Source organism: Cottoperca gobio, chromosome 4, assembly GCF_900634415.1.
Source record: "Cottoperca gobio chromosome 4, fCotGob3.1, whole genome shotgun sequence".
Lineage (NCBI taxonomy): Eukaryota > Metazoa > Chordata > Actinopteri > Perciformes > Bovichtidae > Cottoperca > Cottoperca gobio.
Genome location: NC_041358.1, coordinates 24780279 through 24803915, shown reverse-complemented (window position 1 = coordinate 24803915; position 23637 = coordinate 24780279). Strand labels below are relative to the sequence as shown.

General features: G+C 42.0%; 3 protein-coding genes across 5 annotated transcripts; all 3 read right to left on the bottom strand.

The window, feature by feature from the left end:
* Positions 1-2446: 2446 nt before the first annotated feature.
* zfyve9b (zinc finger, FYVE domain containing 9b) lies at positions 2447-11107 on the bottom strand. The gene is made up of 16 exons (XM_029429425.1): positions 11006-11107; positions 8820-9598; positions 8589-8688; positions 8316-8509; positions 8122-8233; positions 7374-7496; positions 7079-7234; positions 5961-6185; positions 5795-5877; positions 5606-5710; positions 5372-5522; positions 4802-4882; positions 4433-4595; positions 3896-4001; positions 3642-3821; positions 2447-3133 (listed from the first exon to the last, which is right to left on the bottom strand). Exons 1-16 carry the CDS (start codon positions 11067-11069, stop codon positions 2972-2974), a joined length of 2784 nt encoding a protein of 927 aa, XP_029285285.1. The 5' UTR covers positions 11070-11107; the 3' UTR covers positions 2447-2971.
* A 354-nt stretch (positions 11108-11461) lies between these two features.
* Positions 11462-15294, bottom strand: btf3l4 (basic transcription factor 3-like 4). 2 transcript variants are annotated; one of them, XM_029430440.1, is made up of 6 exons: positions 15196-15294; positions 14717-14777; positions 13988-14101; positions 13672-13873; positions 12051-12110; positions 11462-11846 (listed from the first exon to the last, which is right to left on the bottom strand). In XM_029430440.1, exons 2-6 carry the CDS (start codon positions 14768-14770, stop codon positions 11800-11802), a joined length of 477 nt encoding a protein of 158 aa, XP_029286300.1. In that variant the 5' UTR covers positions 14771-14777; positions 15196-15294; the 3' UTR covers positions 11462-11799. The 2 variants fall into 2 exon arrangements, with proteins under 2 accessions (XP_029286300.1, XP_029286299.1); XM_029430439.1 differs by lacking the exon at positions 15196-15294 and adding an exon at positions 15174-15192.
* Positions 15295-16010: 716 nt separating this feature from the next.
* Positions 16011-19234, bottom strand: ptgfr (prostaglandin F receptor (FP)). Of its 2 annotated transcripts, none has more exons than XM_029430437.1 (3): positions 19050-19234; positions 17958-18766; positions 16011-16840 (listed from the first exon to the last, which is right to left on the bottom strand). In XM_029430437.1, the coding sequence occupies exons 2-3, from the start codon at positions 18750-18752 to the stop codon at positions 16532-16534; spliced, it is 1104 nt and encodes a 367-aa protein (XP_029286297.1). In that variant the 5' UTR covers positions 18753-18766; positions 19050-19234; the 3' UTR covers positions 16011-16531. The 2 variants fall into 2 exon arrangements, with proteins under 2 accessions (XP_029286297.1, XP_029286298.1); XM_029430438.1 differs by having other exon boundaries at positions 19055-19234.
* Between the last annotated feature and the right edge of the window lie 4403 nt (positions 19235-23637).

Here is a 23637-nt window from a genome sequence, read left to right as displayed (position 1 = left end):
ATGGCAGAAACGTATGCCGGCGCATACAAAATATCGGCAATAGGTTGATATAAATTAAGGGTAAGTTGTGATCGTTTGAAGGACGCAGACGACACGCCGAACACGCCAGACACACGGCCCTGTCACACAGCTCCGTACGGCAGAGACATGCCGGCGTAGATGAAAAGTAGCTCAACATTTGTCCAACTTTTCCACAGCGGTGTTGTAGCTGACGTATACATAACTAATTATTATACGCATGTCAAACATTGATATCGTATCACTTACTTATTTAAAACGTATCAGAGCGTCTGGACAACGGAGCTGGAAAAGTGCCATCTGGTTCACGTCATGCTGATGCTGGAGAACGGCTAACATGCTGAACGCTAGCTGTCCTGTAGAAACACGTTTAATAAGTTACTCCGTCGTCAGGCATCATCTTAACATCGGGTAGGAATAGGTGATCCACTCGTTATCAATAAACTGGCTGATTCACCGTCAGCCGACGTAGCCGATATCTAACGTAGTCACGTAGGTATTTATGTAGGTAAGTATTCACGTACGTATAACGTAACGTCTGCATATCTTATGAAGCACACGTCGGGTACGTCCAGTAACTTTGAACATGTTCAAAACATCAGCGTTCAACAACGCACCCCAGCGTAACACCGCCTGCTCTTAACGAATACTACTTGTACCCAGTGGCGGGCCGTGCATTTCCCACCTAGGCCTTCAGTGATGTCCTACACAGTCCTACCTGAATTATTCCACCTCTTAATACCATCATTATGACGCCATGGCTCTAGAAACTATACATTTAGACAGAAACGCAGTATAACCGGGCGTTGCATCACCCTAACAACAGAGTTATATTAATATTTCCGAAACATTTAGTTGTAAATAGCAGGCATTCCCAGCAGTACAATGTGCAGTGCCTCTCGGAGGCTGTGAGCCGGGGGTACCGCTCGTAGTTAGTGATTTGAAAGTGTCTGATAGGCTCGCTAGTGTCGGGGTTGGCCGTTCTCTTCTCACGATGTCTATCTTTTCTTGAAACTGGCGTTGTAATTATATCTGCGACCACATCGATCTCTTCTCCCTCCTTCAGCCATTGTGGGTTGAAAAAACAGCTTGTAGAAATCTACACAAATTGGCTCGTTCAAAGTCAGTTGCTAGCTCTGCCTCTCAATAGTGCGTATCCAATCAAAAGACGTGCACGTGCTGACGTATTTTGTAGATATTTTGTATATCTTATGCATTCGTTGGGTATTCGTCTGATGCATTTTGTATAAGTAAGTGATGCGATATCAATAGGTTAGACATGCGTATCTGTATATGTTCACTTTTCCGATCCGATGAAAAGTTGGACGTATTTGGAATTTTAATATACGCCGACATACGTTTCTGCCATACGGAGATGTGTGACAGCGCCTTTAACGGTATGTGTAAGTTAGTTGTCAGGGCTTTGGGGGAAGACTCTGACATAGTATTTGAAGTATTTGAAGTATTTGCGTTGCTCGCTTGAGCCTCTTGTCTTGACCATCCCAAGTATGTGGAGCATGTAGGAGGTAAACAAGAGCCCCATTCAGCCCGAGTCAGAGAGAAAGCATCCTGCATCTACACAAACCCAACTCCACCATCAGCTGGTTCATTAGGGTCAGAAATGCGGTCAATTTAGCACTTGGAGAAAATGTGCTCTTTACATCCATTCAGTCTGTAAATGGATGCAAACTAAATAAACCACTTATCCAGTACATTATCTTTTTATAGACGAACAGGCAGATCGTCCTTCATTGGAACATGTATTACATTACAGGTCATTTAGCTGACAGTGAAATAAGTAACTAGTTGCAGGGACAGTCTCGTACAATGCTGTTGTACAGGTATTGAACTCAAGACCTTCTGGTTTGAAAGGCGTACCACTAGACTATCACCACCCCATGTACCATGATATTGGGTTGTTTCTTCACCCCTCATGTTTGTAAAAGGGGGCAAAACATTAGAAACACCTACTAATGTGATGCCTTTAAGTTCAACACCACTGCAGACCTTCATAACATGTAGTTAAATGTAAACCTCTGACAGCGTCACTCAAAACTGAACATTATATCTTTGAGCTGTGGTGTTGGATCTCATTTGACTGTGATGAGTAATGTTTGAACTAATTCCTATCTATTAGCATAGATTAGATATGCATATTTTACAACATATATTTAAACCTTTAGACTCTACACACAACTGATCCTCTGTCCTGGGACAAGCTCCTTGCGTAAGACAGTTGGTTTCCTGCAGCTTCTTTAGTTAGCGGTACGCTGTGTACTAAATAAAGTGCATATTTTGAGTGTAAAATCTTAATTTGAAATAATGGTTGTTGGAACAAATGTAGTGGAGAGAATATTTCCCTGTGAAATGAAGTATAACGTACTTGAGTAAATGTGTCCTGGATAAAGAGGCAGCAGCGTGGTCATTGTTGCAAGTTTAATTCCAGGCCAACATTACATTTCATGAGCAATCAATTAAAATACATCCAGTATGAAAACATTCTTTAGGCATTCATTCGGTGCGCATCAAATTGCTACAGATCTACTACATACTGTTCTTCAAGTCATTCTCTTCTTCTCTTTGCTTTTTAAGGTCGTGGCGCTGATTCCAGCTCCCACTTTTAAAAGGTATTCTCCACATGGGAATTTGTATTGAACATAGTGAATGATATCAAGCTATGAAATTGCTACTCCTGTACAGTGTACAGTGATCTGATGGTCCATCATGCGTACCCTGATTGTCTGCTGCAGGGCAGGGTGAGATCAGAAAACCACTAAGAGTCGGACCACTTCTCTCTACTCGTGGATGAGATGGATGCAGACCGTGGATGTGGTCTGGTTCGCCCTTTTGAATGCTTTTATTGCCCTAGGACCTGAAGGCGGCACTGATGAGAAGTGCCGGAGACAGAGTTGTGGTCAGGGTTATAGAGATTAAATAGTGGGGTGTGTCCGCTCTAAGTGATGTTCTCTAGGATGTAAAAGATAAGCTCCATCACGATCGGCTCGTCGCCCCTCTTGCGCCCCCTGCTGTGTATGACGGGGATCAGCACGCTATCCAGGGCGTTGAGGTACTGAGCAGGGAGAGGCTGCCCGTTGCTCCCGGCCACAAATCCCACCTGAAATATGACAAAACAAACCACTAATTAGTTTAAATATAGTCACACCCAGGAGCGTGCGTTATAAACTTTACAATTATGCATCGTGTGAGTCAGACGCGAAGTGAGTTACAAAAGATTGCTGACTATTTTTTTGTTTTTTTGGGCAAGTGGACAAGCATCTGAAACTTTAAGGAATCCCATGCTGATGTAAAACAAAAAGATTACCACAGATTACCACAGATTACCACAGATTACCACCCATTAAGTAGCAAAGAATCTAAATATTTTAGTGCTAATTAAATACATGATAAATGGTTACTGGTTAATGTTCATATGTGTCAATATAAATAATGAATTAAACATTGAATACATTTAAATGTGTGATTAAAAGGTATCTTAACTTCACCAGTAAGCATAGCAGTAAGTATGTAGTTATTAGTTTCAGCTTTGTAGGCCGGATTCATGATGCATCCTCATTGTGGAGTTAGTAACGATATGCTCTCTGATACCAAACATCCTTTCTGACCTCTTGAGATTCAAAAGCGACACGCAGCCCCAGTTTGGCCATCCCGTCCTCTTTCAACAGTTTGAGGTGTGGACACAGTGCCAAGCAAAACGCCCGGGCGATCCGCTCCGTTAGCCGGTCGTGTTCAGCCGAGTCGCTCGCTCCTCCTTTGGGATGATCCCCCCTCTGCAGGTAGAACACCTGCACAAATCAGACGGGAGTGTGTCAGATGGCTTTACGTTGATACTTTAAGCAGATTATACTACAGTATGTACTTCTGTCCAGCGGATGATCTTCCCGTTTTCTTTGTATTCTGACTTCTGGAACATCTTCGTACTGCTGATGGACTCCATGGATTTCCCGTCGATGGGGCTGATAACTCTGGAGGACACATTCAAAGTATTAGCAACAAAATATACTTAAAGTACAAAATATTAAAGTACTTATTCTGCACAAGGCCCATTATAGAACAATATATGTTATAGTATTAAGTTATTGATGCATTAATGTTGAATGTTGCAGCTTGTGAATTTCACCAAGGGATCAATAAAGTTTATCCTTTTTTTAAATTATTAATCTCAATCTCAATCTTCACAGTAGTGGAGTAAAAGTACAATATTTGCATCTGAATTGTAGTGGAGTAGAAGTGTAAAGTAGCAGGAAATGGAAATACTCAAGTACAAGTACCTCAAATTGTAGTAAAAGTACTTAATTACTTTCCACCACTGCTCATACGTTGCTCTTATGTTGTTCTCTTTGATCACAAAAGCTTCATTCTGCCACATGAACATCAAACATATGGACACGCTCACCCCTTGTTCACGGTGCATTTCTCCTCCACCCACTGTACACAAACAAGCTCCTGGCTCTCTGATTGGTCAAGCCGTCCACAGGTGACGGTGTAGTCTTTCATCTCACGAAGCGACCTGCGGAGCTCCGCCATGGTTTCCACTGTGATCTGCACCATCAGCCCATCTGGGGAGAGGGGACAGCGATACAGGAGAAACAGACACACACACACATTCATACACTCACATGCATCAACATGTACACACGCCTAGACAAACTGTTAAAATGTACACAGACACACACATACAAAGATCAACACATTCTGAATAAACCAGTTTTGATGCAGGGGTGCTAACATGCACTACTTTTTGTCCTCTGAACGGACATCTTACCTTCTACGATGCTGGACTTGGCAAGATATCCTGCAGACGCCTTCAGTGCACTACTGAATATAAAAAAGCACGATCCAGTAACTGCAATAAGAAAGAAAAGAATATGTTTAGAGACAAACTATGTGGCTACAATCCTGGTTCATTAGTCTTTATATTAGTGACTAGAAAGAAAACTATCCTGTACTGCCATCTTGTGTTACAGAAGGGAACTTCTTTTGTTTTAGTGGACCACTTGAGCCCCTTGTTTCTCTGATCTTCTCAGTTTCACAGTTAAATACTGTTAAACAAAGTTCTTTCTATATGTTATATCTGCTTCTTCTAATACAATAACATGTAAACGTGTGTTTAAATCCAACATTTCATTTTCATTCCCTCTAAAACATAATATAAGATATGGATTTAGGATAAAATGACGTGGGTTTGCATTCTTTCTTACTCATTGCACTTTGAAAACTTGATGTTTTCACATTTCTGACTTGCTATGAATGTCCTCCGCTACTACTTGATTATGCAACATTAAGTCAAGACTGATATGTATCTGTCCCTCCCTGTGTCGTGTTACGGCCCCACCTTTGCGTGGCTGATTGTGGATGCTGATGGCTTGGGTCTGGTACTGGCCGTCGTCTCCTTGCACACAGATGAGGTGAGAGTCTGCAGTCTCGTTGAAGCACGCCCCGATGGCCAGCACATGCTCATTGGACTTATTCAAAGCCTTCATTAGCTAACGAGAGAGAAGGATGACTGTTGATGAAATACATGAGCATTACTGTTAACTCTGCGAGGCATTTAAAGGCTCAGTCTTACCTCATTATACCCAGTGGTCGGTATCTTTATGCAGGTCCTCTGAGCCTCTAGATCCACAGTGAGCCCCGGCACCATTGGTAGGCTGTAACGGTAATTCCTAAAGTCCTGGAACAGGATGAGAGGAACAGGTCAACATCAATTATCTGAAGTTTGGTCAAAGTTAAGACACCAAACAACGGTCATACTCACCACTAACAGTCTCATTATAGTGTGGCCAATTTCCCCAAACAAGGGCTTCCTAAAGCGCACGCTGTACAGGGGACACGGGTAAACTGGAACAAGAAAGAAAGAGGTTAACTGAAGAGAAATCCTGAAGCCTTTCAGATGCAGCATTTCATCCCGGGGCCTCGCTTACATCTGTATTCGGCCCCCAATCGCAGCATGAGACGCAAGGGAAAGGCTTTGGCCCAGGTCAACTCTGCTCTGTGGACCAGCAGGCCAAAGAGGTAGGGCTGGTTTGGCAGAGGTAGACCTTGAAGGGATTGGAGAGTGGAGCGGATGTACAGGAAGCCCACATGCTCCTCACTGCCCAGGAAACTACTGCCGAACAAAGACAGCGACAGGTGTTTCACAACCTTTCCTGCAGAAGTACAGAAGAAAGGAAACGTGTAATTATAGCAGGAAAACACTTTGAGGGAGATCAAAGTCCAAATTAGTATTCACTTCAAATCTATTTTGACTCGGAATACAGAGGCAAAGAACTTATTTACGATATAACCGAGACATCCAAGGCACCAAGAAACACTAATAAAAAACCTGATACAAAATAAAGAACTTAACATTTAAGACGAATGAATCAACCAAAACAAGAACAATTTAAATAGGAGGACGTTAAACATTTAAATTAAAGGATAAAGGAGATATATGCTTTAGATCAGGGGTGTCAAACGGGATGACTTAGCAAAGTGTAAAAAGTAGTTGTTTTGATCATAAAGTAAAATTCTGTTCAGATACCTGTGACTAAATGTGTTGTGCCTTTGTAGATACACTGATCTGTAAGTTGTAACACACATGTGTAAATGATAAACTGATAATATTGTTGAAATTGCTCCTTTTATTCTTAAGAAATGTCAGGTTGTTCATAATGTTTTGTAAAAAGATTAAGTTTGAACATTTTCAGAATGTATTTGTACTTTTTGCACTAAAACGAAGGAAACATTTGGAGTTGTTGTTATTTATAGGTTATTATGCTGTGGTGTTACTGGTCCGGCCCACCTGAGATCAGATTGTGCTGCATGTGGCCCCTGAACTAACATGAGTTTGACCCCCCTGCTTTAGATTGTTCTGCATGTAATTTCATGTTGCAGGTGCACAAAGATAAAAAGCTCAGTAAAAACATCCAGCTCACATTGAAAGACAACAACGAAGCAATGAAGGGGGGGGGGGGGGGGGGGGGTCCCCCAGCCTCAGCATGCAGCTCACAATGATGAGTATTATAATGATCTATATGATATAAGTGTGTGTGGCTCTGACCTGTGAGGGTGTCCCTGTACAGCTGGATGAAGTGGCTGAAAATGTCTTTGGGGAAGCTTTTCTCTTCGGGCAGGCACTGCAGCAGCACCACCACCTCCACCTGGCCCACAGCGTGCATTCCCTTTGTCGTCACGCACCAGCACTTCCTGTTAACATCTGTCACAATCAAGGCACAATCTCAGAGGTCTACAAGGACATTTAGTCATCCATTTCTGTAGTCAATACTAATCATTTATTGGTAGGATCACAGCATCCCTTTGCTTGATTGTTATGCACCAAGTAAAAAGAAACGCACAGTTGACCAGCTTGACCATAGCAAGTAGGTTGGCATTGAGGACAAACACCAGAGGCTTGGGCCTGCCACTCTCCAACTCCTGAATGAGCAGCATCTCAGAGGGCTGCTCCTCCACCGTGTAATCTGAAGGAAACACACACAGCGACACATCGGTTAGACCTTCGACGACTGCTCGGGCTTTCAGCTGCCACAGAAACTGATTTTTTCTGACATGGTAAGCAGACAGAACAGGTAACTTCATGACTTTGAGAGATTCATGTTTGATAATGAGCTAATAGCTGTATTAAGATGCAAGGACTGGTAGCTTTAACGCCCCTGTTTAACCAGGCAGGACATGGTCCGTATTATGTTTACAGTAGCAGCACTACAGGAAGTCTAAAGAGGGAAAGAATCCAAACATAAACACACTCATCACCATTGAGTCTTTTATTCAGAAGCGAGAAGCTGTTCATTCAGGTTACTCAGCATCACTCTGTAGTTGCTGCTGTCACTTTAGTTTGCTCTTCCTTTTGTCATCACATTGTCAACACGTCATCATCGTCAGAGATCAAACTTTCACCTCGCTTTGTGCTTCCTGATGTGCACGAGACTCCCTGCTGTCTGTGCCTCTCCTCTTATCTTTGCACCAGTCACACTGTGCGAGACATGCCGGTACCAAAAAAAACGGACTAAGCACATTTCAAGGTCAAGGCATCCGCGTTAACAATCTTTGACTCTCCGCCTCAAATTGGATGCAAGCTCGTCTTACCTCCTTTGACGCCTGTGGAGGTGAGGATGGGGGGCAGACCATCCAGGGGGATGAGGTTAGCAGAGCTGCTCACTAAAGCTGTGGTGCCCCAGCCATAAGGACCACAGGCCTCCTAGAAGAAGAGGCAGAAAGAGGAGTGAGAACACTTGTTTGGTCAAAAACAATATGTTTAGTGTTGTTTTGGGTGAGCCTACATTGATGTTCGTCCCATGTGGCCGCAAGGCTCTCCTGATCTGTGGGGAACCCACAGGACTTCTACCGGGCCCGCCCAGCGCTCGTCTCATCAGCGGGGAGAACGCTCTGACGGGTGTAGTCGGAGCAGACTCTGACTTATTGGAGAGGATGTCATCTGCAAACCACACCCTCCTCTTCCCCCTCGGAGGTGTCCCTGAGGAGAGCGTGTAAGAGTTACTTCTGCAAATTCTCATGAAAAACTTTAACTTTAACTAAAATACATCTGTGCTCACTTTTGAGGAGGGTTGAATGACAGGAAACACAAACTCGTCCCTCTTTGCCATCCAGATGTGTGAGTCTGAACTTCAGATTTGAGCAAAGTGCACAAAAAACCTGACCATACACACATAAAGACAGACACACACACACACACACACACACACACACACACATACATTTCACACATCAACTTCACGTCACAAAGTTTTATTTTAAATGCTGCACAAGATATGAACTGTCCTCACCTTCCCACAAGCACGGCAGTGATGCCTCCTCTTCGTAAATGTAAACTTGACCCCACACTTCATGCAGACCTGCGCCTGACCATCAGGGACCCACACTGGAGCTATGTCCCCGAGGACAGTGCCTCGATCCTTGGACAAAATACCGACAGGGCTCAACTGGGACTCATTGTCAGGATCCAGAGGGGAAGCTGCGCAGTCCCCCATCGCTCCCCCCCCACTGGCTGCCTGGGCCTTGCTGCTGCTTGTCTCATCTCCTCCATTAGATCGGACCACCTTAAAGGGTGCTGCTGTCGCCTCTGAGCTGCAGGACTGCTCTTGCTGCTCCAGCCCGCTCTCCTCCAGCTCCTTCTCCTCAACCACAGAGTCCTCCTTAGATGGGAGAGGCTGGGCCTTCTTCTTCTTCTTCTCCTCCTCCTCCTCTGCTACCTCTTCCTCCTCTTCCTCCGGCCACGCAGCCACTGCAGGACTCAGCACCAGGGGGCTGGAAGACTCCCCGAAACAACTCTCACCCCATGTGGAGATGGTGGTCACAGTGCAGTTGCCTTCCTCCAGCTGGGAGGGAGAAGCAGTGTTGGCAGGGTGTTCAGATGGTTTCTGCTCACATGGCCCAAAGCTGCCTCTGACTGATGCATCTGAAGAGGTCTTGGATGGAGATTCTGGTCTTATTTGGCCGCAACCCAATCCTGGTTTGGACACATCCCCATCTTTGAGCACCAGCAGGCAGGGTCTGTTCAGCCAGTGGTGCTTAGTGTCCTGAAGAGACGGATTGTCTCCTTCATCTGTTTCAAGGGGAAGCAAGATGATTTCACAAACACTCAATGGCTCTTTCTGTCAAACACACTTACACACACCATGTTTGCATGCTTCTTATTAATGACTCATTAGGTGGGAAATGTTCACATGTGCTAAGTAGTAATTTAACAGCATGTGTTAATCTATGTCATCACCCCGAACACCTCCAAGCCTTCAATCATCACTAAAGGCAGCATTAGCACTCTGTCGTCCTTGAGGTGTATTTGAGCTGATAACAGAACACATATTTATAAAAGAGGTACGGACTAAATATTGATGTGAAAACCAACAGTTGTATAAACTATTGGAGATACCACATAGCTTCAATAGTGGTTCTGTGTTTGAGTGGCCCTGAGCCCATATATTACCAGGAGGCTTTACAGATTGTTTTATTGGCAGGTTCACACTAAAACCTTGACTGGTTCTGTGTATTGTGTGCCTTTGGTGGTAGACCAAAGAACAACTGTGTATGCTAATAATAAAAGTTTTCACATTATAGTTTGGATCCAAGTTTTCCAATGATCACCTCATCCGAGCCTACTGCAAATAGTCAAATGAGCCATTTCACTCTGAATGACTGCATTCATAATCTACTGTTTCAGCAGCCATGTCTTTATCATAGTTACGTAATAACCATTACTGTTAATTACCAGCACACAGGAAGGGAGTTAATGTGTCCATAGCTGGTGTTTGATTGAGCTGCAGCACCCAGTGATTCATGAAGAGTTATGATTCAGGACTCGGTAACAGGAATTAAACAACGCTATAAATCATACAGTGTAACCTACAACCCGGTTTTAACTGGCTGTTGCAATGTGTGTGTGTGACGGAGAGGATGTAATATCATTGTCCAGGTTAAATTGCAATGCAGCGTCCTTACTAAAAAAAAAAACACCCATAAAAATAAAGGCGGAACGTTTGGTTCCTGCTTGCGGGCTACAGAGTGACGATTCCCCGACACGGCGGAGGGGCTTCACCGATCCGGCTGACTGGAGCGAGCGCTTCCCGGGACAGTGACGCATTCAACACACGTGCAAATGTTTAATCCGCTCGCAGGCACCGAGGCCAGCGGCAATGCGACACTCACCCCGCACCCCGTTACATCAGACCAAAGCAGGACACTTCACTGATGTGCACTGAGGAGTCTGCGGACAGCGTCTTGTATGTACGCAGCCTTGCCTTCACATGGGAATGTGCGCAACACACACACACACACACACACACACACACACACACGGTTCGGATGATGCGGACTATGCGCGCTGCCAAATGCTGTATCAGCGATTTTCTGTGACAAACACAGACGCGCATACAGTATCATCCCCCTGTAACGCACCGGCAAAGAAAGGGGAGTAAATCTTCCCCAACCCGTTGCAAGTCAACGCAATTCTTACCCTCAGTTATTCCTCCCAAAAGGCTTTCATTCTCGTCATCCCGCGCAGAGAAGAACTTCAGCATTTTCCCCCTCGTTACATGTGAGCGCCGAGGAGCACGGATTCAAGCAGCAGTGCCTTGCTCACAAGCGGAGGATGGGGTGATTTTGCCTCTCTACCCCCCTCTCTGTGATCTCCCTCCTCCCCTGTGTCTCTCTGCAGCTCTTTGAAGAAACTCAAGAGGTGTGCAGAAACGTCCCTCCCCAGTTTGCTGGCTACACAGCCTGCAGGACAACATCCAGGCCAAGACAACTGAGCTATAATGTCAGATAGGAAGCCTGGCTGCACGCACAACATGTCTTACTGTAGGACATCTCATTGCATTAGATCATTTCCATGCACTGCAGAGTCAAATCTTCAGTTTGTATGAGAACCATCAATATTTACAGTCTTGTCAATGAACACAGCACCATGTAAAAAATGTTAAATCACCTTTATTTTGTTTCATAAAGAAAAAGTCTTAAGACTTAATGACCACTGTAATCCTGACAATGTGGTGAAGGGATTTAACCGTTTACCAGAAGGGAGTATTTTTATTATTTTTTATAAGCGCACAAGCCAGTCTGACGCGGACATCTGTGGGCCATCGTAAAATAGAAAAGTCTCTGGTTGTGTGTGTGTGTGTGTGTGTGTGTGTGTGTGTGTGGGTGGGGGGGGGGGAGAGTGTCTGATATGTCTGGATAGACTTAAAAACACAGGAGAAGGGTTCTCGCTTCATTGCAGTCCAGCCCGTGAGCACATGAGCTTCATGTGCGTCAGTTTGCCTCGTTCTTTGACGCTTCATCAAAGTTCTCCACCAGATCTGCAGAACAACACATTGTGCATTACGACATCGAAAGGAAACGGTGTTTGCACGATACTGTTTTTTAAAGGATTGCAGCAGAAAATATACAATTTATACAAAGTGGATCTTCTTTAGTTGACTAAATAATAGACTTAGCATCATGAGAATTAGTTTAAATGTGTGTAGACACAAAAAAGAACGTATTTATCTAACGGTCCATACCTGGAACATCATCATCCTCTTCCTCAATGTCCTCTGCCTTTGGAGCCTTGCTGTCGAGAGCTGAGATTAAATGAAAACATGTTTTATTATAGATTTAGCTTTTAAATGATTGTCATATTTTCTGAAAGAATAAATCTGGTGATATTTTATATTTTTCCTTATGGTCAACAAATCACATGAAAAGAGAAAAAACTAATTCATCCCCCTAAAAACATTTTCTCTGTGACGAAAGCCTGATATCTTATTCCTCTGCACCTTAGACCTCCATTGTTTATTAAAACTATTCAAAACACACCAGTGAGCCGCACCTTTGCACAGGGTGACATGACGCTTTATCATGAACATGGGAGCTGTCGCACACACACACAAACACACAGCTGTAAATACTCACCAGAGAACCGTATGAAAATATTACTCCACCGCTGAAAATAGTCCCCAACAAATACACTAATCACTCCTGTTTGAGTAACGATTGCTAAAACCCTGCAGCCCTGCTGTTAAAGGAAGGTCCGTTTGTTTGTGTACTTGAAGGTCTTCCCCCCGCCCCCCCCCCCATTAATTTGTCTGCAGAGGTCCTGAAGCGAAAACTTAATGAAATGGTTTATGTTTCTCCTTTTTACTAATACTATAACAATATAATAATAATTACTAATAATTCCCACTGACACTAACACGCATCCTCAAGTACAAGGACATTATATCTGCCCTTTAAAAAAATGGAAAATATATAATTGTGACCAGTTTTTAAACATTTACTTGTTTTCAGTAGGAACGAAAGGGCTTGTGTATAGTATATATATAGAATATATAATATAATATATATATAATATAATATAAATATATAGATATAATTATATATATATATATAGATATAATATATACTATATATCTAATTATATATATAAATAAATATATATATAATATAAATATATTATATAATATATATATATTAATATATATAATATAATATATCTAGATAATATAATATATAATATAAATTATAATCATACTATAATATATATATATATATATATATATCATATATATATATATAGATATATATAATATATATATATATATATATATATATATATAAATAAATAAATATAATTAAAAAGGGCAGAAACTTTAGGAAGAGCAACAGAGGAGCAATTCCATGTTATCTGAACAGGCACCACAATAACTAATAGTTGGTCCCTGGCTGGTTACTACATGTTTATACCCGTCCTTAGCACAAACTTGTTTTTTTATACACAACTAGCTTCAGACGACATTATTCCACCAAGCAAGTTGCACTTTATATTCACACTGCAATAGGGATGACACATACGTAAACATGCACCAACCTTAAATCCTCCTAAACCACAGAAGAGGTGATGTAAGAACTTTCCTAGACACTGTAATCTAACTGTGGCGTGAGCTACAGATGCTTCCCACAAACAGGAAGTGACTGATTTTAGCTAAATTAGGGATGCGTGGATCAAAATCATTGGATTGGATTTTGGAAAGAAGGGTTAAAAGACTTGCCATCAACAGTTACTCAAGGTTGAATCAATCCACCCTGAAACTAAAGCACCCTCTTCTTTAACAGTGATTGTGAGAGGTCAGAGGTCACACCCACCTTGCCGTGGAAACTGTTCTGCCAGTTTGCGCAGGCTGCTGAGGCTGTCTGCTCCCAGCTGACTGAGGATGCCGGGGAGCATCTCCGTCAGCTGCTTGGTCTCAGCGTGGCCCGTGATGGCGAAGGTGTTGGCGGACAGAGAGGCCTGCACTTTGGGGTTGTTGAAGTGGATCACAGTCCCGTCATCTTTGATCATGTTCACCTGAGAAGAGAAGACCAAAAGCTCTGGTGTTGTACGGATCCGAGAAATGTACACAAATTCATTTCATTCATAACGTTTAGGGTTTCTTCATGCAGAACATCCACCGCAATGTACCTCCTCAATTCCAGCAATATTGTTGACAGCCAACTTCTTAAGTGAACTCTGAAGCTTTTTGTCATCCGCTGTCGCAGTTCTGTGTACCACCTTCTTCTTCCTGCGTGCTGATCCCTAAAACCAAAAGTAGACATGAGACTCTTAAATGCCACTTCCAACGAGCTATGACTTACAGGAGTGACATCATTAGGAGAAAAAGAAACTGCTATAGGAGGCAACATAGTCTTTATTATAGTATTTCATACAAGGTGCGTAATTCAATACATTTATGAATCAAACAATCCTCACATTTGAGAAGCTGGAACCAGAGAATATTTGGTGTTTTTGCTTGAAATTTCTTTATTATCAATATAGCTGCACATTAATTGTTTGTCGCTAAATGATTAAATCAAATAATTGTTTCAGCTCTACATAATTCTTTTTGCAAGACTCAAATATTTAAATATTCTCCTTGTTTTTTATTTGCATTTGAGCTCTAATCATCTGAAAGTTGTACTGAAAAAGTATCATGTACATAATCCAACAATATATTTTAATAAATGCTATTAACACTGTAAAGTCTGTCAAATTAATTTAAAAAATGTTTTATGGAAAGATGTATTGTAGGTTTTCAGTTTAGCAGAGTTGATATAGTGAAAAGGAGAGTATTCATACATACACACACACATACACACACACACACACACACACACACATACACACACACACACTTCCTGGGTGTGAACTTACCTTTCCTCCTATCCGCACCTGGGCTTGAAGTTTTGCTAGTTTTTCTAGATTCATGTTCTCACTTGCAGAATAAGAAATTTGAAGACAATGTTGAAAACAAATAAATATTATGTGAAACCAGCTAAACAATTAGCATGCAGCTGATTTCCCTTTCGACTGTGAGAGCTGCAACAACAACATGAGCTAAACCAGGAAGCATCCAAAATAATACAGTAACAGAAAAACAATGTTTTATCAACAAGAACAATCACTTAATGCCTTAAAGAGATATTAAAATTAAAGCACGCTGGTGCAGTAATAACTCAGACTAGCTCCAACTTGCAGCTGCAGATGAAAACACAACACAGGGCCCACAGACTGAACACACAGCGTGTCACGGCTCGGCTCGGCCCGACAGCTCTGCTCCGAACACACACCAACAACCACACACTGCACGAGACCCGCACGTTACACACACATCATCATTTGTCATCCCAAACCTGGTCAAATATCCACACAGGCATGCGGTACTGAAAGATGGAGGTTATCAGGAAGAGATTACGTCACACCACCATACGGATTTTTCTTCTTCTGCGCTTCCAACCAGGTGGAGGGATTTGAGCGTCGTGCTGCCACCTAGAGGACACTTTATATATTACACTAACAAACGCTGCTCCCCTATATATATGGTGCACTCTTCACAAACAATGACCTAGTAATGTGACATGAAATTAAAATGTAAGATTGTATGGGGAACAGGGTAACAGATTTAGAATTTATAGTAATATTTGTAATAATATTTTTTATTTTAGTCATCCTTGTTTATTTTGTGGAAGTTATTTCAATTTGTTTTTAATTATGGTCAATTGTTTTTGGGATCTCAGGATTCTTTTAGTTCTTTATGTTGAATGTATTGTGCTTTGTTTGTGTTTTCTTTGTCTTCTTCATGTTGGAAATAAGTTTTTTCACTTTAACATAACAATCATAATAATTTATTGGCATTTAGTAAATATAACTGATGATAATTGAACACTGAAACTGTCTATAATTGTCCTGGTGCTACTCTCCAAACTCCACAGAGACTTTCTCCTCAAAGATGTTTTTAGTGGAGAATAACTTTCTCTAAACACACATTACCCATCATAATATATATATATATATATATATATATATATATATATATATATATATATATATATATATATATATATATATATATATATATAACATTTTCACTGTATTATTTTTGATTTGTTTTGCCATTTTCACCTTTATGAAACGGTTCAGCCCAAAAAAAAGACCTTTCATGAGACAGATGACATGAGATGCTACAAAAGCACCTGTGCAGAACATTACATTACATTTACAGTTATGTATATATTACCTACAAGCAGACTATTGATGACAGACAGACAGACAGACAGACAGACAGACAGACAGACAGACAGACAGACAGACAGACAGATAGATAGAGAGATAGATCAATGCTGCAAATATCTTGACTGAAAAAGAAATGGTGATCTTACATTATTTTGTATATTTAGACATTTGTGTTCTGCATTAACCACATTTGACAATATTTTCTGAGCACTGTGAACATTTTGGACAGACGTTCAGAGCCAAAGATGCATAAAACAGAGCTGAAATTAAAAACAAAACATAAAGTTAAATCCCACATTATACAATAGAGCACAATACTGCCAGTTCATGGTGACCATTTTACAACTTTATAATTGTAGTTTATGTAATGACCTTGACTGTTTGTATTCCAACACAGTGTTGCACATCTTCAAAGCTTCTTCATGGTTTCTCACATCAAAACACTGTGACCAGGGTTCAGGTGATGGATTTGATCGAAGTTTCCTGCAGAGGTAATCTGCCGAGGAAGCGGCAGTTGGTGGGGGCGGCACCCGAGTTGCTGGTGTCCATGGAGCTGTGGAGCATGCTGCGCTGCCAGCGGTGCAGGCTATTAGACTTCGAGTCCCAGCAGGTGTGAAACAAGATGAAGATTTTCCTCAGAACAGCCTTCCTCAGCAGGATGTAGACCCAGGGGTCCAGGATCTGGTTCCACGTGGCCATACGTACCACCATCAGGAGACTGAAAGACTCGTCGTTGGCTCTGATGCTCAGCATGATGACGCGGATCTGGTGGAAAAATGGAGAGTGAAAAAACTAAATAGACAAATAAACAATCATTACATTTAAATCATGTCCGTCTCTAATTCTTTATTTAAGAAATATTGAACTTTTCCACTGGCTGATTGAAAGCACCCTCTTGCATTGTGCTCAGTGTTTCTGTAAGATAAGCACGAGCTTCACTGGAATAATAATCCAGTGTTACACAAAAGAGTCTGTGAAGCAGCAATTACATTTTCTAACTCACCTACTGAAGACTAATAATGTCTAATGGGCTCTTCTCATGAGCGACACATTCATTACCTTCACAAATCTACAATGATAGAATACAAGAGCATCTGAGTGATGATTGTAAACTAATAAATACATAAATAGTAACTCACTAAATTGATAAAGTGTCCGATTGTTTGCTATTATTCAAGTTTACAGTAATGTTTTTAAATCACTTAAAGCTAATTTCAGCACATTTCTTTAGTCATATGTCCAAAATGTACCATAAATGTTTGTTATCAGTGTGGCATGTTGCTGTACATCACAGTGGACTTTATCAGCAGTAATAAGAGCCATAAAGGGAACATGTTATAGAGCAGGAGAGAGAGCTTGAGATGCTTTTTCAACCAGGAGCAAGCAATTATTTTGAGTGTGTGTTTAGATGTGCCGCAGAGATCTGGACAAACTGCAGTATTTTTGGATTTTAAAGCAAAGGTCATAAAGTGAGCTATTAAAACATTTCAGCCTTCATATCATAAAGCAAAGGACGAGAGCGTCAGTGGCCAAAAGGGAGAGGGATGCACAGGTGAAAGCCGCAGTGCAAAAACCTTTAAAAACAAGCTTTTCTTGAGTCATCTTTTCGTCACACATCGCAGATAATAACACCGCTCATGTCTCAATGAGCGGTGACACCGACAGTCAACGTTCAGAATCCATGACAGACACACTGGCAAACAGGAGATGTGGGGTTTACGATCAGAAATAGAATGTAATGTAATGCTAGATAATTAGTAACAGACTTCTATTATTACATAAACCTGAATTAAAATAGAGGTCCAACTCATTTTCATGGTTTTAGGATGCAGGGAATGTGTGACTCTGAAGAGTTAAAGGTCTACTGAGGAGAAAACCTTACCAGTAATGGACCCCAGCACACACAAGACACCAACATGATAGCCAGCAGCTGGCAGATCATCTCTATGTGGTAGGATGTGCCTCTGCAGTGGTGCTTGCGGCTCAGTCTGGCCTGCAGCAGAGTGCAACTTGTCAGTGCATTGCACACAATAGAGAGCAGTAGGGCCAGCAGCCCCAGCATGGAGAAAAGCAGAGACAGGAGCACATCAAGCCAGTCTTTGGGTTCATCCATATGGAAGAAGCACCAGCTTCTGGAGCTCTGAACCTTGTAGGGCCTCCACAGCAGCACAGGCAGCACAGCCACCAGGGCAGCGAGCAGCCAGGTGAGTCCCAACAGCCTTTTCATGTGGCGGAAAACTAACGCCGTGGAGTGGAAGATAGGTCTGGTGATTCCAATGCAGCGCTCCACCGCCATGACGCTCCCCAGGAACAAGGGGCTCAAGCCAAAGAACACCATGCACGCCCCGAAGACGCTGCACACGATGTGGTGAGGGTCAAACGTCTCCCATTTCTTGTGGAAGCTGTAGACGAGGAGCACCAGGGAGCCGTTGATGATGTGACCCAGCAGGTCTGTGACCACCAGGCTGCTGGCAAACAGCAGGAAGGACGCCTTGGACTTGATCCGGACGCGGCTGTAGGAAGTGAGGAGGATGAAGAGCGCGAGGCTGTTGGAGAGGACGCCCACGGTCATGGAGAAGGCAGAGGCGGTGACTGACAGATCCTTCTGGCTGCAGGTGTTGTTGCTTGGTCTGACCTCTGACCTGCAACCTGCCACTGAGCTCCCATTGGCTGACATGGTGGAAATGAAATCTGAAGGAGGGGGATAAAAGGTAGATGATTCATTTCTAACAACATTTATGGATTTAAACTTCAGATGCTAAACATTTTATTCACTTAGTCTGGATCACTACAGCCATGATAAGAGTTTCTCAGCTTTATATTAAAGTGTTTACAACATACATGACTACGGGAGCAGTGAACACTGCTGAGTCCTGCAATAACATTAAAATATAAATCTTAATATGAAAAATGTCCTTTCTCATAAGCCAATAACTTTTGTTGATGATGGTTTAAATGTAGCTCAGTTCCTTACCTTACCTGTTCTCTTGGTCAAAAGCCTCTTCCCTCTCTGGGTCTCTTGTGACAGTCAATAAAACAAAGCGACGTATAATCAGCGCGGGAGTAAATGCCATTGAAGGTCCCGAACATGTTCTCCTTAATAATCCTGTCGAGGCGGCGATCTGAGCAACTTGTTCTTTCCGCGCTCCACTGGTGCCAAGTCAGTGAAGGCGGACAGCTTCAGTGCGCGCGGAGTCACTTCAAACTCAATCCCACCTTGAAGGCTGAACACATCTGTCGCATTATGCACAAACAGCCTACGTGCTTTTGTTTTCTTTCCACACCAGATAGGCATGAACAACGAAAATAACCGATACAGTGTTTAATATAAATGAATCCCTGTAATTACGCATGACTGCGCTACTTTAAAGTGTGTGTTCGTAAGAAATTCATCCAAAAAGTCGCTTTTTTCTTCAAGGCTCCACATTTCTGTATTTCTTTATATTACATAATTAGTTATGTTAATAGACTTATCTTTGGAGGCTTTGTATAAATTCACATATTTAAAAATAAAATCCTGTCTCACTCGTGCTGCTGCTTGTGTCTGCATGACAGAAACATATTGTCAATCATTTCCCATGATGCTACAGGCTCTCTCTGACAGCATGAAACCCCCCTGCTCACTGAAATCTTGTACTGTGCTTTCTAAACTGAGCAAAAGATTTTGTTTCTTTGCGTCCAAAAAGATACTCAAAAATCCAATTTCAAAATAAAGTGTTATTCAAAATAAAGTGTTATTCAAAATAAAGTGTTATTGCTTTGAAGAGATGACTCTTTATCTTGTATTTTTGTATTTTTTCAGTCATGTGTTGTATCACCTACTGGATATTTCATTTTGCAGCAATCTTTTAAATAGATAAGAGTGGGGGAAATAATATCCACTGTCAATTTTAAGAAGCGTCAACAATTATTATCCAATTCTAAACTATTGATATCAAAATGTTATCAGATCCTCAGAAGAGTTGTGAGCATCTAACAATGCAATATTATAACGTGATGTGAAGAAAACATCGGAGCCAGGCTTTGACCAAGCATTGTGCTAAAGGGTGGGGGCAGGCATGCTTTGGTTTAGATGCTGTTTCTTGTCGTGCAGTGGGTTTATCCAGACCCTCGTTTCTCTTTTTCCTCATTTCTGGATGATGAAGAAAGAGCTCTCAAAGAAAACTGTGAGGAGGAAGTTGCTCTTTGTAGATCATCATGTGTTACAGTGTTATAGAAACTACTATTTAAACTGAATTAACAGATGTACAGCCATGTCTGTCTCCAACTAGAACGCTTTATAACCTCGCTGCCCTGGTGAAAGCAGACTCAAACTGACTCGAAGCAGCTTCACAAAATGTACAAAACTCACATAAAAGGAAAGTGCTCGGCAAAGTTGAAAGTATCAGGGATCAAACAAAAGACCCTCTAAACCAAATGCAGCAAAGACAGTTTGACTCAGCAGAGGAAAAAAAGAGCAATTTTTGTGAGAGCTGGAAATTTTAGACGTATTAGAGAAAATTGCACGTAGTTCTAAAAAACGGACTAAAAGGGCTCATGCATAAAACATTAAGTGGACACTCAATCTGAGCAGAGAAAACACAGCAATTACTTAACGATCCCAATTATTAGTCATTACGCCACAGAGAGAATCTGGAATTTCTAGTAGCCGAATTAGCATCGCGCTGGTGTTTCACACTTATGTTTGACAGTTTACCAAAAAAAGAAAGGATCTAAATTGGTGCAGCAGAACCAGAAATATCGTCATCGTTATTCCCCAGATTCTTCTTCTCTGTCAAATGACCTACATTACCCACAATGCAACTCGACCACTGACAGTTTGCTTGGAGATTGTGTTATGCTAGTAGCGGCTAATGAACCTCTAAAGATGCAGGTGAACTCACTTCTCTCCGACGACCACATCCTCACGTAACCCTAACTCTTCAGTTAACTTAACATTAATGTTGATCATCTCTAAATATATTATATTATATTCTGCCACTCCATCTCAACTCCTTCCTTCCATCTTTCTTTCTATGCTGCACCTTTCCCTGGGTTGACGTGGAGCACATCATCTTCAGGGGGAACACATTTAGTATTCTTTATTAGCTTGCCGCTTGACTACAAACTCAATTTAATTCTGGAGAGTCTCTCTTCTGACAAAACATGACCATCTGTTTGCTGTAATTGATTACACACACTTAGAGGAATACTTTAAGGATTATCTTTTGCATCAATCACTTCCCTCATGTTACCTTGAATTAACAAACCTTAATCTGCTGTGCAACATTATCCAATTTCCTACCACTAAACGCTGCTAATTAAAACACACCCTGCGGAAGGGTTTAAATAGCCAGGTTGACAAAAAGCACGTGTTTGTGAAGTAGTGAGCACACGACTTGGATTATTCTGCGTGAGTTGTGAGAGAGATTGTAAGTTCTTCACAGTCGGAGGCATGTGACAAAGCTTTTCTTCAAGAAATCAAATACACAACATACAAATGGTGATTGTGTGGTTGAAGCTTTCCTTTAAGCACGTGGTTATACCACTTGGATATGCCACTTACTACGCACACAGAATGTTTCTGAGACAAGTTTCAGCCTTCAGATGATGATTGCATCATTATTTTTTAATAAGGAAGCCGAGTCGCCTTCTTCCACATTTGCATTTCAGAGCAGCAGTTTATTTCCTCGAATTCCCGAGACAGCGCAGTCCCAGACCCTCTGAGCTTATCGTGCCCATAGACCCGTCAGCATATAGATAGATATCGTCTCCATAACGTCCGCCCAGCGCCCGGAGCAACAAAACAGTGCAGCCGTGGTGCCGTGGCAACTGACTCAGACATCCTTTGGGTCACACATCATCTGATTTCACCTCCAGAACGTTGTGTGTGTGTGTGTGTGTGTACAAACCACATTTGGACATATTCTAGCAGCAATTATCGTTAAGAATGTGATTTGAACTGATGCTGAGATCCATGAAATGAGATCCCTGGAGTTATTTTGCACACAGAAAGTGTGTTCTTCTGCTGCTGTCACAGTCACTCTTTCTGTCTTATCTATTGCAAACGTAGTGCTGCTGTGTATAAGTCTAACTCTAATGCATTTACATGCATAATTGTCAAACGTTGACATTAGGTGGTATTTCCTTTTCCTTCCTGGAACTCTCTTTTTCCAACAAAAGTTGTGTCGAATGTCTTCTTCACTCTCGTTGCTCTTTCTTCCAGCAATTACAGCTAAGTGGGAAAGAAGAGTTGAGGAAAGTCGATCTTGTAGTGAGAAACTGTATATTGTTATTCCTGTATTCACAAACTGTGTACAATGATTCAAAGAAACTGTTGCAGTGCTGTGTTTGTGATGCATCACGTTGCTCATGATCTTACCAACCAACCTCTACTGCTTCTGTCACATTAGTGAGTAAATACTGCCGACGTATACACTAAGTGACAAACTAATAATGTTCATTCTTGTGCTTTTCTCTTTATAGTGTAATCAAAATCTCATTAAGTTTCCTCCTTGGAGATAGTACATTACACCTCATCAAATACAAGTGGCATCGATGAATTAAAACTGAACGTGCCCCTCTAAATGATTTCCCATATTTGAAAGAGACCTGAATCAAAAAAATTTGAAAGAAGTGAAAGTTTCAACAAATATCTCGTCCTCTCAATGTGGCAATGAAACCTTCTCTTCCGTTTCCTCATGTGCCCAAATGGTCACTAATTATCCGACGTGGTGACTCCTGCTGAAATCTTCTCCGCGGTGACATTGCACCTCAAAGTGTGGTGTCATACAGTATCTGCTGTAATGACGGGCGGCGGAGTGCTTGGTCACAATGCAAGGCAAGCAGAGGCATGGGAGTGCAATCACATTCTTTTGTTGTCTGCATCAAATGGGGCTGTTGTAATAGACTGCCTGCCTCAGTGGGGTTCAGATGGAGCCGGGAGTAGATTGAGCGAGATGAGAAAATAACCCATAATGCAGGCTTTTTGCCAGCGGTAGCGTCGCTTCCTCCTTCGCCTCTCTATCTCATCACAAGACACCCTTGTACCAAGATTCACAGGTAACAAACGTACTCTTCCTCTGCTCCCACTCATCTCGTACCTCGTGTCATTTCCTTTCTCCTTCTGTCATCCTGACCAAACAATTTCCCTCATTTGGGAAATTGTTAAAGTAGCCATGTGCCGTACAGTGTGTGAGGTGGTTGCAAATCTGTTTATCAAACGAAGAAGGGACAAACGGTCTGTCCGGAGAAAAAGAAAAACAGTTTGAACGCAAGTCAGCTTCTTGGTGTCACCCTTTGCTAATATCTTACTTCCCCCCCCCCCTCGCGACGCTTTGAAGCCACTGAGTTCATCCACACACTCGGACTCTTGGTTTCGATCCGACTTGATTGCTCTGAAATGCATCGTGCATTGATTGTTTGAATGCATTCGATGATTAAACACACACACACACACACACACACACACACACACACACACACACACCATTTATATACTTTTTATAGTTCTAACTCCTCCTCATGTGGAGCCTGCTGGGGTGAACATAACCTCAAATCACTTTCATCTCACAATATTTCAC